This window comes from Aythya marila, assembly GCF_965140915.1.
Source record: "Aythya marila genome assembly, chromosome: 2".
In the NCBI taxonomy this organism is placed as follows: Eukaryota; Metazoa; Chordata; class Aves; order Anseriformes; family Anatidae; genus Aythya; species Aythya marila.
This window is the reverse complement of record NC_139043.1, coordinates 120,885,293-120,898,843: the sequence shown is the minus strand read 5'-3', so window position 1 is coordinate 120,898,843 and position 13,551 is coordinate 120,885,293. Positions and strand designations below refer to the sequence as shown.

Sequence of the window (13,551 nt, the reverse complement as noted above, 5' to 3'; positions counted from 1 at the left end):
GCCTATAAAAGCGGCCACGGGGCCGCCGCCATCTCCTGTGGGGTGGGAGGTGGGGGCGTAGCGGTGGGGAGCGCTGCGGGAGTGGTCTGAGGCGGCTGTGCCTGGTTATAACGGAGTGAACGGGACCCGTAGCGCACTCTGCCTCGAGCAAGCTCCTCGGAAGCGTGGGAGGTGTTGGTGGGGGAAGCGCCGAGCGTTTGGTTTGTTTGCTGGAGGTTTTGTGGCGTTTCCCTGGCGCATCGGCACTGCCTCATGGTGCAGCCGGCTCGCCCTGCCTGTTAACGGCGCTATGAGGCTGGCGGCTCTGGTGGTAATAGTGGTTGTGTCTGGTTAAAATGTCCCAGAAAGGTTAAAAAGTGTCGTCCAGTCTAGGCCAAGTGCTCTTACGGTAGTGCACAGCGAGCTGCAGGGCTGCACGGTGAAATAGATTCCTGGCAGGGATTTGCCGAGGCGTAGGTTGCCTCAGAAAGAAAACAGTGCTTTTCCTGGTGCTGGACCTGGAAGGTACTGCTGGTGTTGAGAGTTTCACTGAAGTATTATAAGGCTTGAAAGCTGTAGTGCGGGCACTTCAGGCTTCAGAGAGCGTAGCTGTGCGGAGTGGAGCAGTAGAATGTAGAATGAGAAAAGCTTTACACCAAGTTTTTGTTTGTTTGTTTACTTGATAAATAAAGCTGTTTAGCAAATAAGATTAAAGCCTGTTCGTGATAAATTCAGGGAAGTGGGACTGGTGGGCTGGGGGCTGACTGCTTTGCGCTTGTTTTGAGCGCCGGTACGTGCTGTATTTACATTTACCTCAGGTTTTAAGTAACGCCAAAACGTTATTAAGGTGTACTTCAGCTGTGAGCCCCGCTCCGTCCCCACGCCATAGAGACGCCATGTGCCTGCGTCCCTCTACGGACTACATCTCCCGGCGTGCCCAGCGGCGCCCCGCCACCCGATAGCCCCTCCCCCTTCAACAAGACGCTCCGCGAGTGGCTGAGGGGCGCGGCCGGCGGGGCGCCCAATGGGCGGGCGCGGCGGCGCGGGGTGCGTGCGCGGCGGGCGGGCGGCGGAGAGGAGCGGAGCGGGGCCGTGTGAGGCGCCCGGAGCCCTGCGCGGGCCATGGCGGCCCGGGGCTGAGCCCCTGCGGCGGTACGGGGCGGGGGGCGGCCGTGTGGGGTTGGGGGAGCCCGGGGGAGGGCACCGAGACCCCGGGGAGGGGGAACGGGCCCGCGGCAGGGCCCGGCGGGAGGGGGAGGCCGCCCCCGCTGCCGCCCTCAGCGCCCCGTGAGGGCCCGGGGGGGGGGGGGGGGGGCGGCTCCTCGGGGGGCCTCCAGGATCTCGGTAATTCCCTAAAACTTTTAAAATGGCTTAATTATGTATTTTTGAAAATATGTCAGGGCGCGCAGCGCGCTTAAATTGTGTGGTGGGGGTGGGGGAGAAGTAAGGGCTTTAATTGGCATAGGGAGGGGGGTCTGGGTGAAGCTGGGCGTGTTTTTATGGGGTTGGGAAAGATAAAAGCAAACGGGGGTGATCAGCGAGAGGAGAGGGGTGGGAAGGAGGCGATGCACAGGGCACAGAACTGGAAGTCGGAGGCTTTTGTTAGCAGCAGGCTCGCAATGGACTGGAGTTTTAGGCTCTAAGTAAGTTCACTTCTCAGCTGTGGGATGCAGGCAGTGCTGAACTTGGTACAGAGTTCATAAACGTTTCGGGTTCCCTGTTTTGAAAATACAAAGTATTATTGGATGGAATTGTAGTTTCCAATTTGTCTCTTTAGGCATTATGGTAGTCAAGAAAATGCACCTGGAGGTTAGCCATCGACCTTTCACATTAGCACTTGCTTTCCTGAAAGTAGGGCCAGTGATGCAGAAATCAGCATTTTTTTTCCCCCCAATGTTAAACTGCCAGAAATTATCATTACCAAAATGCATCTTTATGGTTGTTTACAGATAATGCTTCCACTATATTATTTGTTTGGGAAATTACATCAAAAGTGTGTGACCAGATCCAAATTTAATTTGTTTTTATTTTTATGCAGAGGAGAAAGGAGAACACAAACTAACAATACGCCATTATTTGTGGTTTTGTGCCTTACAAACTCACACAAGTGATTTTTTTTTTTATGGCAACACCAGGACCACAGTTTGTGCTCAGTAGTTTCAGAAGCACATGATCAGCCCTTTGAAGCAAACTGCTCCTTTGCACCAAGGTGCAGACCTTCTCTTCTGAGTAAACACATGCTTTGTTGCCTGTAGAGTAGTTACTCTTCATTAAAACAGCTGTGGAATCTGAGACTGTCAAGCTAACGTGTCTCATTTGAAATTGATGTGGCTTGGGCTTCGATTGGAGCGAGGCGTGACCTGGTTGTTCCCCTTTTATTGAAGGTGAACTAGTGAGAAGTTACGAAAAATGCCTTAAGACCTTTTTACCTTTGAGTGAGTATGGTCTTATGCTAGTCACTTGGTAAATACAGATTTTAAAAAAGTAATGATCACGCTGCCTGATGCGGGGTTAATCTTTTGTAGGCTTTTTTTTGGTTTATTTTTCTGTAAAATGAGATCATCGCTAAAGGCACTCTGAAAATACAGATTTTGGTGTTACATGTGCTTATACAGAAGGGTGTTTGTAGGTTGCCTAGTTGTGAGAAAGCCATGGGTTTCCTGGAAATCTTTGTTAGTACTGTAAAAATATTAATATACTTTTATATATTATATATACATGGGTATGTACTCCTGTAAAGGTCGACTGGTCTAAAATTATATAAAGGAAACAAGTCAAAATATTATTAATATTTTTTATATGTGAAATTTAGATCCCATCCTTATGAATTGTTACTTTTTTGGTACCCTTACACATATAATAACCCAGTGTACTTGTATTCTTGCCTCACCTGTGATTTAACTGATGATAACCATTACTAATACGTATTTTCTTCAACAGGTATTTTGTACGTGTGGTGTAGGAAAAATGAATTCTACCATGAGTGAGGAGCCTGACGCGCTGTCCGTAGTGAACCAGCTCCGAGATCTAGCAGCTGACCCCTTGAACAGGCGGGCTATCGTTCAGGACCAAGGATGTCTGCCAGGTCTCATCCTGTTTTTGGACCACCCCAACCCTCCGGTTGTTCATTCAGCTCTCCTGGTGAGTATTCTGGAGATAAATTTTATATTGCTTGGATGCTTTGCAACTTTGTTACTATGTCTTTAAAGAAGTGAGAACTGTAAAAGATAGAGCCTTTATGTTAAGTGCTCTTTATACACTTTTTAAAGAGAAACATGCAATTCAAAAATTGTTTAGCAGTGGAACATTATTCCAGGGGAATCATGGTTGTTGGAAGAGATTAATGTGCTCTGCATTTTTCCTCTAATACAGCTGTTTCACTTTTGTTGTGGAGGGAGGTAAGCACCCTTAAGATTTTTATTCTTATTTTTTTAAGATGAAACTGTGGAGCTTGGTAAATACAAACGCTGATTTGACATTCGCATAAAAAAAAGGGTCATAAATTACAGGGTAATTTAGATTAGAGATGACTTCCAGAGGTTATGTAGTCTGGTCCCATGATCAGACTTTGACTAATTAAATCACAGCTCAGGGTTGTGTCCAGTTAGAGATTCTGTAACCTCTCACACACCCTGTTGCAGCATTTTACCATCCTCATAGGATTTTTAAAACAAAAAAAAATCCCACTTGTTGCACTTTTTGTCCATTTCGTCTTGTAAGTCATAAACACTCAAGTCCTAATTTCTCATCCTAAATCCAAATTCTAACTTTAAAAAGTGTATCTCATGCTTAGAAACAGGACAAATAAAAGTCAAGGTTTCCTTAAAAGTCTAATTCTCACAAGGAGACTTTTAAGTTATTCATACGTGTCATGCTTTTTTCCATATTTATATCATTATTGAATTTTAAACAAAGTGAAACTAAAAAAAAATCAAGAGCTCTGGCTCTTACATGAAATTATACATTATTTTTTTATACCAGTAATACTTAACCCATGCCAAAATTGTTCATTTTTCATTTTGTTTTGCTTTCACAATGGATATTAATGAACTTCTTGGAATGACTCCAGTGTGTCTGATACTCTTCAGGGTTCAGGGAAGGAGGCCCCATAATCCAGGAGATAAGTGTCCTGCTGATGGGTTTTCAGGTTAGAGTTGCCATAGCTTTTGCCAGACTCTAAATGCTCTTCACTAGAAGAGTTTTGAGATGAGGTTATGCTTCTTGAGAATGTTTTGTTCTTTTTCGTTAAAATGTAGGTTCCTTAGGTTGTGGTCTTAAAAGAGGATCTTGGTTGGGTGTCTCAGTCTCTTTTCCTTCATTTCTTCATGTTCTCACTGCCTGAGTTGGTAATGAATCTGTGGTCATGTTGCAAGAATTAACCCTACACAAAAGGAAGTAACTTCCTCAGATCTGTGAGGGCTAGTCCAGTTTGCAGTGTGATTCCACACCCCTGGATGTTGCTGAAATTGTGTGGTCTAGACATCTAGTTGGTAGGAATAGGAGACAGTTGTGGTTTTCCATCTAGTGACTACCTACAGGTAGAGTAAATTAAGAATCAGCATTTAGAGGAAACCACCTGATATTCCAGGGCCCTGGCTGCAGTCAGAAACTGAGCAGTTTATGAAGGAGACAAGTTTTCGCCTGCTATCCAGGCTAGTTTTGTTCATGAGTTCTTGAAACTCTTAGATTCTGTAGCTTTTATTATCTACAAATTTATAGTCTCATTCTTTGACATTTTTCCATTCTGAAATGTCAATTTTATTTTTTTTTCTTGCTATCCATTCAGAAAGGTGCTTCTATTTGAATGGGAATCATTAAATATAATGATTTTCCATTAAGTTTGTACCCAATGAAAGGATGTGCAGCACTGATATTAAATTGTTTATTGTTTCATTCTGTGATTCCCATAGTGGAAATTATAACTAATCAATATGAGTCATAATAAATCCGTATTTAACTTTTTGATATATTGTAGGATCCTTCAGGGAGGGTACTTTCTTCCACAGATCCATTTTCAGCCCAGTCCTTTCTCTGATCTGATCAAGAAGTGGTATATTTTTTTTGCTCTAGTTTAATTCCAGGATTGCATTTTTTTTTCGTGGTATGTTTTACATGCTAAAAGGCTCTGAATGTTTTAAATCAAAATCAGAAGTGACCCAGGTGATAATACTTCTTCCTAAAATTTGGACTAAAATTTTCAAAGACCAGACTCTGAGGTTAAGCAACTGCATTACCATTTCAGGTGTAATGATAAAAGACACCTTTGATGTTTTAAGATTTACAACAGTATGCTTGCATTCAAGTATGGAGATAGGCCTGTTGATTAGGTTGAAATTATTTATGAGCTGAAGGCTGACATGGTTGAGTATTTTTGCTGAACAGAGGCTGAGCTGAAGTCCATGATAGTAGTCTCATGCTTCAGTAGACTGCAGTTTAGAAGTGTAAATGATCTGACTTTGAAGGTGCAGACGTTTGCATCTCCCATGGAGTTGGAAAACAGGTAGGAGTTCCTTGTGCTGAAAAGCCGGGTCACTGAAATTGTTCTGACAAACTTGTCTTTGGTCCTGTTTTAGTGGAAACTACATTTGTGTATGAAAGAAGTAAATAATAGGTGGAAGAGAGACTGCTTATGTTTTAACTCTTAATTAGCTGTTAAGGGGAGTTTCTTTATAAAAACATTACACCTTGCTAAATTGCCTAAACAAACTTAAAAATCTGAGAAACTTTTCCCACTGTTAAAGGTACTTGCCTTAACAAAGAAGTTATAGTCAAAAAACATCATTCTGTTATTTGCCCGTAGTTGGAAATTATTTAAGAAAATGCACAGCATTTATAAGCTAGATACTGATCCTCATCAGGAACTTGCAGAAATCACAATTAGAGTTTGTGTCATGCCAGACAGCAGGCAGACTTTCTGAAAAGGCCGTAGAATGGTCTTGAATTTTACCTAGTGTGTGCTAAAGATGATTTAGAGGGAAAGATGGGTAATTAATTCTTTGAAGGTATTAAGGTGCAGGTTATTTTTAAACCAGCTAGTGAGCAGCATAGCTATTATGTGACTTTATTTAAGTCACTAGAGTGCTGCTTAACCTTGCTATCACAAAACTAATTTTATAACCCATTACATTTGTGAATCCCAAGATTCTGTGTCTGCAGTTCTTGCACTTACTTGAGTAAAGCAGATTGAAGTACAATGAAAATACACCTCTGGAAGAAGAAAAGTTTTCTTCTAATAAAAGTTTGGCTGTCAGTACTGAGCATAGAGAGATGTCTCATGAAAAGGACTTGAAATTTCAACTGGAAGAGTATTATGTTAGGAGTAAACAGTTGTCTGGGGTCAGCAATGTGAAGTTGTGCAAAGAGTTATTGACAAATAAACAAATCCACAGACAACAAATAAGTGTTAATTCCCAGTTTAGGTAACAGTAACCTAAGCAGCTGAGTGGTACTTCTATGTTCTTATTCTTGTATGTGCATGGAGTGATGAATAACTTCAACATCATAGGTATTTTAAACATTATAACCCTTTTTCACTATTAATGTATCCAGTATTGCAATTAGTTTTTAGAAACTTATCAATGTGGTAGAGCTCAGTTCCTGGTGATGGTTTTCTAGTACTGGGTGAGTCCGTAGAACTGATGGAAGTTATGCTTTGTGTATAAAGAATTGCATTAGATCTCGGAACACAAAGGTGTTGGTTGGAAGGGACTTCTGGAAGTCATTCCCTTCAGCTTCCTGGTTGAAGCGGGACTGTCACCAGCACTCAGGTCAGCTCTAGATTTGTCCCTGATTCTGTAGTCCCACTAGGTCATCGTTCCAGTGTTGAACTACCTTCGTAGTGCTTATTGTAAGATCTGATCTAAACTTCACAAATGGCAATTTGTGTTTGCTTTCCCTTGTTGCATTGTATGCTGCTGTAGAGGAAAGCTTCTCTTAGCCATCTTCTAAAGACTCTATGAGTAGTTGTAGGAAGCTGTTAGATAGTCCCTTAGATTCTCTTAGAATGAGAAAACCCAGTCTTTCAACCTTGTCTTGTAGATTAGATGGTCTGTGCTTTCTGTGTATTTGAGAATAAAGCAACTCTTAATGTTCACAGTAGGTGGTAATATTCTGTGTCTTCTTACTAGAGGTGACATTGTGAATGTTTTGTGGGTGCAAACTGATAAAAATGAACGATAATGTACTGGAAATATTGCTGATTTGTCCTCTTTATTTTAGGCTCTCCGCTATTTGGCAGAGTGCCGTGCCAACAGAGAAAAGATGAAAAGTGAATTGGGTATGATGCTCAGCTTACAGAATGTAATACAAAAGTAAGTTTATGATGGGTTGTTGGATCCGAAGACTGCATAAATGTAACATTCTGTTGCAAAGTAAAATTTCAATCATGATTTTGTATAGTGAATTTTTAAAATTGCGTTCCTTCTTGTTGAAATTGTGACTGCTAGCAATTACTCGTCTTCATTTTGCAGTACAGCAAAGTAACTGGATCATAATATACAGGAAATACTCATTTGAAAGTCCTCTGCCAAACAATTTTCTTGCTCTTGTTACACATAAGTGATTTCTCTTCCTTTTAGGTTCTTTTGTAACCTCTTTCATTATTTAAGGGTGCTATGTCCCCTGGTGTATTTAATATAAATGGTTGGCATCTGTCACGTTTGTTCTTTGAATCCCACTTTTGGGAGGGAAATTGTGTATGCATTTTATTTGTTTTGATGTGTTTTTGAAAGTTTGTACCTGTAGTTCTGTGTTGTGGAAACATGTCTTGGTGGTGATGTAGAAGTCAGTGAGGTTTGTCGTGGTCTCTAATTTCTTTGTGGAAATTGTGAAGTATCAAAAGAGTTATATCTCTTAAAATGTGGTACTGTTGGGTTTTCTTAAGAATACTAAACATTGTCTTTTAAATACTGAGAGATGTATGGGTACATGCATGCTAGAGATCATACATGTGCATGTTTACCAGTTAATAGGATGAGGTAAGATGAATCATTAGCAAAAAGAAAAGCCAAACCAAAACATGAAAACGACTCCTTCAGAGATCAGTCTGTCATACCAAAAAGTAAATTTGCTGTCAAGTAATCAAACAGGTGATTATTTTACACACTATTTGATGGGGCTTCAGTTAAGTAGACTTCAGATGGGAAGAGGGAGGAGAAAAACCTGCACAGAGATAAGTTTCAGAGGAATGTGCAAAACAAAAAAGGATGAAACAGAAGTGAACTGGTATGTTAGAGGTTCAGGTGAAAGCTTTCAAATGTTTAATATGTTAGTTGAATCTCTAGTGTATAACTTGAATAAGTTTGAAGTTTCTTTTGGAGAGAACCCAAGGCTAGGATCTGTTAGTTCCTTCATCCCATACAGTTTTTTGGTGGTGTTTTGTTGTCCTCCTTCCCTCCCATTGTAAATTTGACCCAGCTGGTCTAAAGGTTTGAACCTGAAAAATTGAAAGGGAAAATTTCCTGGTCTCTTTATAAGTCCTATGTGATTCAAAAAATAGATTAAAAATCTTTACCTTTAAGTCCTTCATTAGTTCTACTAAAACTAACAATGTTATGTATTGGCATGAAATTTAACTAAAATGTCATCTTATTATCCACCAGATACCTAAAACACAAGGATTTAAAACAAATGTCTTAAATAGGAAGATGAACAGAATGACTAAATTTCAGAAGCAAACAGTTCTTAATTTCTTAGTGTAGTATATTATTTATACCTTTTTTGAAATTTGTTTTCCTAATAGTGTAGATTAAAAAATGGAATCAAGTCTTAACAGCATTGACCGTTTTTAAGGACAGCTACAATTAAGGTAAAGTGTACTGAAGTCTTCTGTTTGCTACTTTATAGTAAAAGCAAGAACTGAAAAATTTAGGTAGTATTAGAAGTGTTTCAGCCAAACTGCTTTTTAGTATAGATCGGATGTCTATTTAGAGTATGGTTTCTTAGCATTTTATGTAATCAACAAGAAGTTGGTGAAAGGGGAACAGTATTTATTGGTTTCTGTAATTAACAAATATTACTCAAACAACAGTCATAATTAAAACTTGTGTTTAAAGAATTCTGTGGAAATTCCTTAAACAACTTTTTTTTTCCATGTTTCAATTTCAAGGACCAAAAGACTGTGAAGTTCAGAAACTTGCAGAAGAAGAGAGATAAGTCAGTTAAAAACTGGGAATCTTGTAGGTGTTCTTTTTTTCTCTAGAAAGCTCTTTGGCAAGATTAAGAACATACATTTGATTTGTATGCTTGTAACATTTGGAACGTGTGATATGATGAAAATTTAAATACATAGCATCTTCAAACACAAGACTTTGTCATGTGCTTGTCAGGATTTTAGGCTGTAATGTTGACAGAAAATGCTGAAACTAAGTTTTGTATTGCCTGGAGAAATATGGAGAAAGATGGTTTAAAAAAAAAAGTGCTGAGAAGATAGATGAAAATTCTTTGTGTCACAAAAAACAATGGTTTGGGGTTGTTTTCTCTGTTACGAAGTCTGTAGGGGAGAATGCAAAGTCTCTACCTTCACACTTGCTCTACAAAATGGAGAATGTCTTCTGATGTAATTTCAGTTTCGCAGAAGAAATTGTAATCACTTGAACTGAAAGTAATCATTAATAAGTGTGGTAATAAATGTGTTGGTGTTACTGCCTTCAGTTGGTTCATTCCATTGTACGTACTTCCCAGAAAATATACTTTCCAGAATCTGCATATCTAGCTCATCACTTCCATCTGAAGTCTTCTCATTATTTTCACACTTTAGTTTGTATTTCAGATAATTTTTTTGTGACGTGTTATAAAAATACAAACAGTTAATACTGAAATATGAATTTATTATGCTTTTCCAGTTACTAAACAGTTCTTTCAATTGAGGTGGAACCCTGCACCTTCCAGACCAGAACTTGTAGTCACTGGGCCTTTGCTCTTGACGAGTTAAATGCAACCTGTGGTGTGAATTTTGTCCTCTTATCAAGGGCATTTAACTCTCACCATTCACTTTAATTGATTTCTCTTTTACCTAAATAATAGGCAGTAGCTTTCCATGTTCAATACTGAACTGTGCCTGTATTCTGCCATGGGTGGAGTGGTGTTATTTTATCTTCCCAAGCAGCGTGCACAAAGAGACAAGGTACAAACTGTGTAGTTGTCATACTTTAGACTTAAGGTAATACAGCTCAGCAGTGAACTGACAAACACTGCTTAGGAAGCCACGAATTTGTTTAGAATTCCAGTTCTCGTCTGTTTTCTGTTATGCTCATCCTGAAATTTGAGGGCTTCTCTCAATGTGAGAGTGACTTTTGATTATAAGCCTTGAAGGTATTGAGACCTCGGGGTCAGGAGTGGAATTTCTTGATGGCTCTCTGTGTAAACCTGCCTCAACTTAGGCAGTCTAACAGACTGAGAATTTTGAATGATTGATATCACCAACAAGAAAAATGCTGGTTTACTAATTACAATTAGTTGTAAAAGTACAGGCAGCCTCAATCAGGCCAAGAACCTTTTGTTGCAAGTCATACACAACCAACGAAAGGAAGACATAGCAGGTTATTTGGGCTTTTCATCATGACCGTGAAGCACTGTTTCCTTCAGAAGACTGCTTAGAATGAAAGTGGAAGTTGTCTGCCACCTGTTTATCCAATGATAAGTACTATCTGTACTGCATCACACAGAATAGACAGGAAATATTGATATGAGAGACATCCTAGTTTAACTGTAATTCTTTGAGGCACCTTCATGTCTCATTTCATGGCTTATCAGTTCCCTAGCATCCTCTGATCAGCTTTTTGATACTCGTTTACAGTAACTATTATGGCTCAGTTGTGAAAGATCATTTTGATGCTTAAAATGAAGGGTCAGCTGACTGCATTTCACTTAAGGAACAAAAGGTAGGTTTTAGGCTCACAATGACTGATTTTTCAAGATGTGTGCATACTAGGTTTTGTGAACAGAAGAGTAACAGATTTTAGATTTAGAGACTGGAGCTTATAGACTCTAGAGCAGAAATATGAAGTGTCAGCTCTGAGGAGTACAGAATAAAAACTTGAAGGGAGTGATATATATTTATGTTTTTTTCAAACTGAACTTGATTTGCAACTTGTATGACTTTGAGATACTTCATATGAAAGGCTTTATACACTTCTGCATTTTCTAGGATGTATGAGGAGCCGTTCAAGACATTTGAATATAAAAATTTTCTTCTATACTTGCTGATTTCTGCCTAATCAGGGAAGATTTCTTATTTGTTCTTCCACACCTGCTTAGTTTTAGGTGAAGTTTGATGCATCTCTTCTTTCAAGTGCTTCAGTCTTGACTAGTAAGTGTGTTGGAGAGAAATCAGACCTTTAAAATCCCTACCTGGAGGATTCCAAACATCTTTTTTTTTTTAATGACTGATTGGGTTTTGTTGCTATCAAAAAATGTTTATCACTCCCTTGCCAGGTGATTGAGTACCTGTAAGTGAATAAGTGCTTGTGTAAATAGATAAAAAGAAGAGGAAAGATTGAGGTTCATTGGAGAATGGTGTTTCAATGTATTTTAGTAGTTAGCAGTTAGGAAAACTGGTTATACTGAAAACTGGTTTAGTTGCTGCCTTTATGAATTGTATGGAGCACTTAATGTGTCCGTATGGACTTTATAAAATGTTATTAGCTGCTTCTAGAATTAAAATTAATTAGGGTTTATAGCCTACAAGGAAATACACCAATTTGTGTTCAGACTGAAAGTGAGTTTTGATGGACAGTAAAGGTCAAAGGTCATAATTTTTCATAATCTTTATGAGGAGCATAATGGTACTGTTTAAATATAACTAACATGTATTCTGGAAAAAAAAAGACGAGGAGTCAATATACTGAATAGGTCTTATTATGGCACGGCAAATTACTGAGAGTAAAATTCCAATTACTTAGCTAAAAGAGCTTTTCAAGATAGTCTTCCTTTGCCAGGGTGTCAGATTTAACAAGCTGAACTAAATCCAGTGCATTAATCAGCTCTTCCAATTTATTACTTGCCTAAGAAGATTAGGGCAATTAATATGTGCTTAATTAGAGTCCCTTGCAGATATGGTAAAATACATGCAGTCTATAATTGCTGACTTCTTACTCAATTTTAATTTTTGGTAGTCTTAATTACTTAGACTTTTTGCAAATTTAATTATTCGTTGAAACCAGCAAAGTTTAAATTTATGGTGTCTGACAAACAAAAAAGAAGAAAAAATCCCAACGGAGTACTTCAGGTAGCATTTGCTGAAATGAGAGCAGTAGGGATGTAGTGTCACAGTAGCTTTGCTATTTTTGTTGTCTGACATACTTCTTTGTCTCCTTTGTGGGAAAGGAAGAATGGCTGGGGGAAGGCCGGGCAAAGGCCACGTATTAATTAGCAAGAAAGCAAATTACATATTTACAGGGATGTGTGATGATGGAGGGGATGTTGCCATATTATAAGTGGCCACAAGATAATACTTTGTGTAAAACTGCAGCTAAAAAATTCTGACAACAAAACACACTTATTGCATTTATATAGTTAGGCGATTGATTGGAATACTTACATTTTGGTGTGAAAATGAGACAAATAGCTTTTTACAGATTGTACAGATATTTTTCTGTACATGAAACAGTAATTTTGTAATTCTTATGTGTTGTGTGTTTTAACATCAAAATGGAGAAATGGCTGAGGATTGGGTAATGGGAAACCATACTTTTGATGCTGAGAAGTTGTTTTTCTCTGGGATACATGGTTATCATGTCTGAAATATTCCTTGAGCTTAAGGTTACAAACGTTTTATGTTCAGAAATGATTTACAATGTACCACCTGGACCTTAAATTCCTGACCTGGAAATGCACTCTGTGCCATGCTGCCTTCCCTGTTATCTTTCCAAGTCTACTTTACCTACTTTGTTATATTTTGTCTACTAGAAGTTGAGTGCTTCTTTTAAATGACATTTGGGGCATCTCTTCGGGCTGTGGGGTTCCAGTCTATTCAGTGCTGTAACAATGTGCTTGTTAATAATAGATGGTCCCAGCAGGAGGGTGTCTGCAGGCTGCTTTATTCAGCATTGTTAAGCAAAATGGCTAAATATCCCACTCTTCTGTGCCTACTTTCTTCAAGGAAAATTTTTATTATATATTTTGTTCATCTTAAGTTTCAGAAATATTTTCTTTTTTGGAGTTATTTTTGAAGCAGTATCTGTCAAAAAAAAAAAAGCAATCACAATGAAATATTAGGGAATATAAGCAACATTCATATGCCATCTTTAAATATACTGTATTACTTGTTCTAAGTGGCTGAATGCTCCATTTGTCTGTCAAACAGCTTCCTGGTGTTTGGAGATGGTTATAGATCATTTGGAAGGAGTAGCAAGGTGGGGGGAGGATGGGATCAATGTCATAGGCTGCCTGCATCACTAAGGTATGTATACAGTAAAAGTTCACGTCCTTTTTGCTTTGTGACAAAGTAATGGGAGTTCAGTAATTGTTCTTAAAATGTTTGAAGACTCTCTTTTTTGTGTTCTTACAGTATATTTGGCATTGTAAAAGGCATAGGAAGTCATGAACTCAACACAGATGCAGGCACAGAAACAA

General features: G+C 38.9%; 1 protein-coding gene across 1 annotated transcript in view; it reads left to right on the top strand.

The window, feature by feature from the left end:
* Positions 1-67: 67 nt before the first annotated feature.
* Positions 68-13,551, top strand: part of ARMC1 (armadillo repeat containing 1) — a 30,957-nt gene continuing 17,473 nt past the window's right edge. Inside the window, exons 1-3 of the mRNA XM_082755254.1 lie at positions 68-1,131; positions 2,920-3,120; positions 7,198-7,289. Of these exons, the coding sequence (XP_082611380.1) occupies positions 2,947-3,120; positions 7,198-7,289 (266 nt within the window). The 5' untranslated portion in view covers positions 68-1,131; positions 2,920-2,946. The remainder of the gene's footprint in view (positions 1,132-2,919; positions 3,121-7,197; positions 7,290-13,551) is intronic.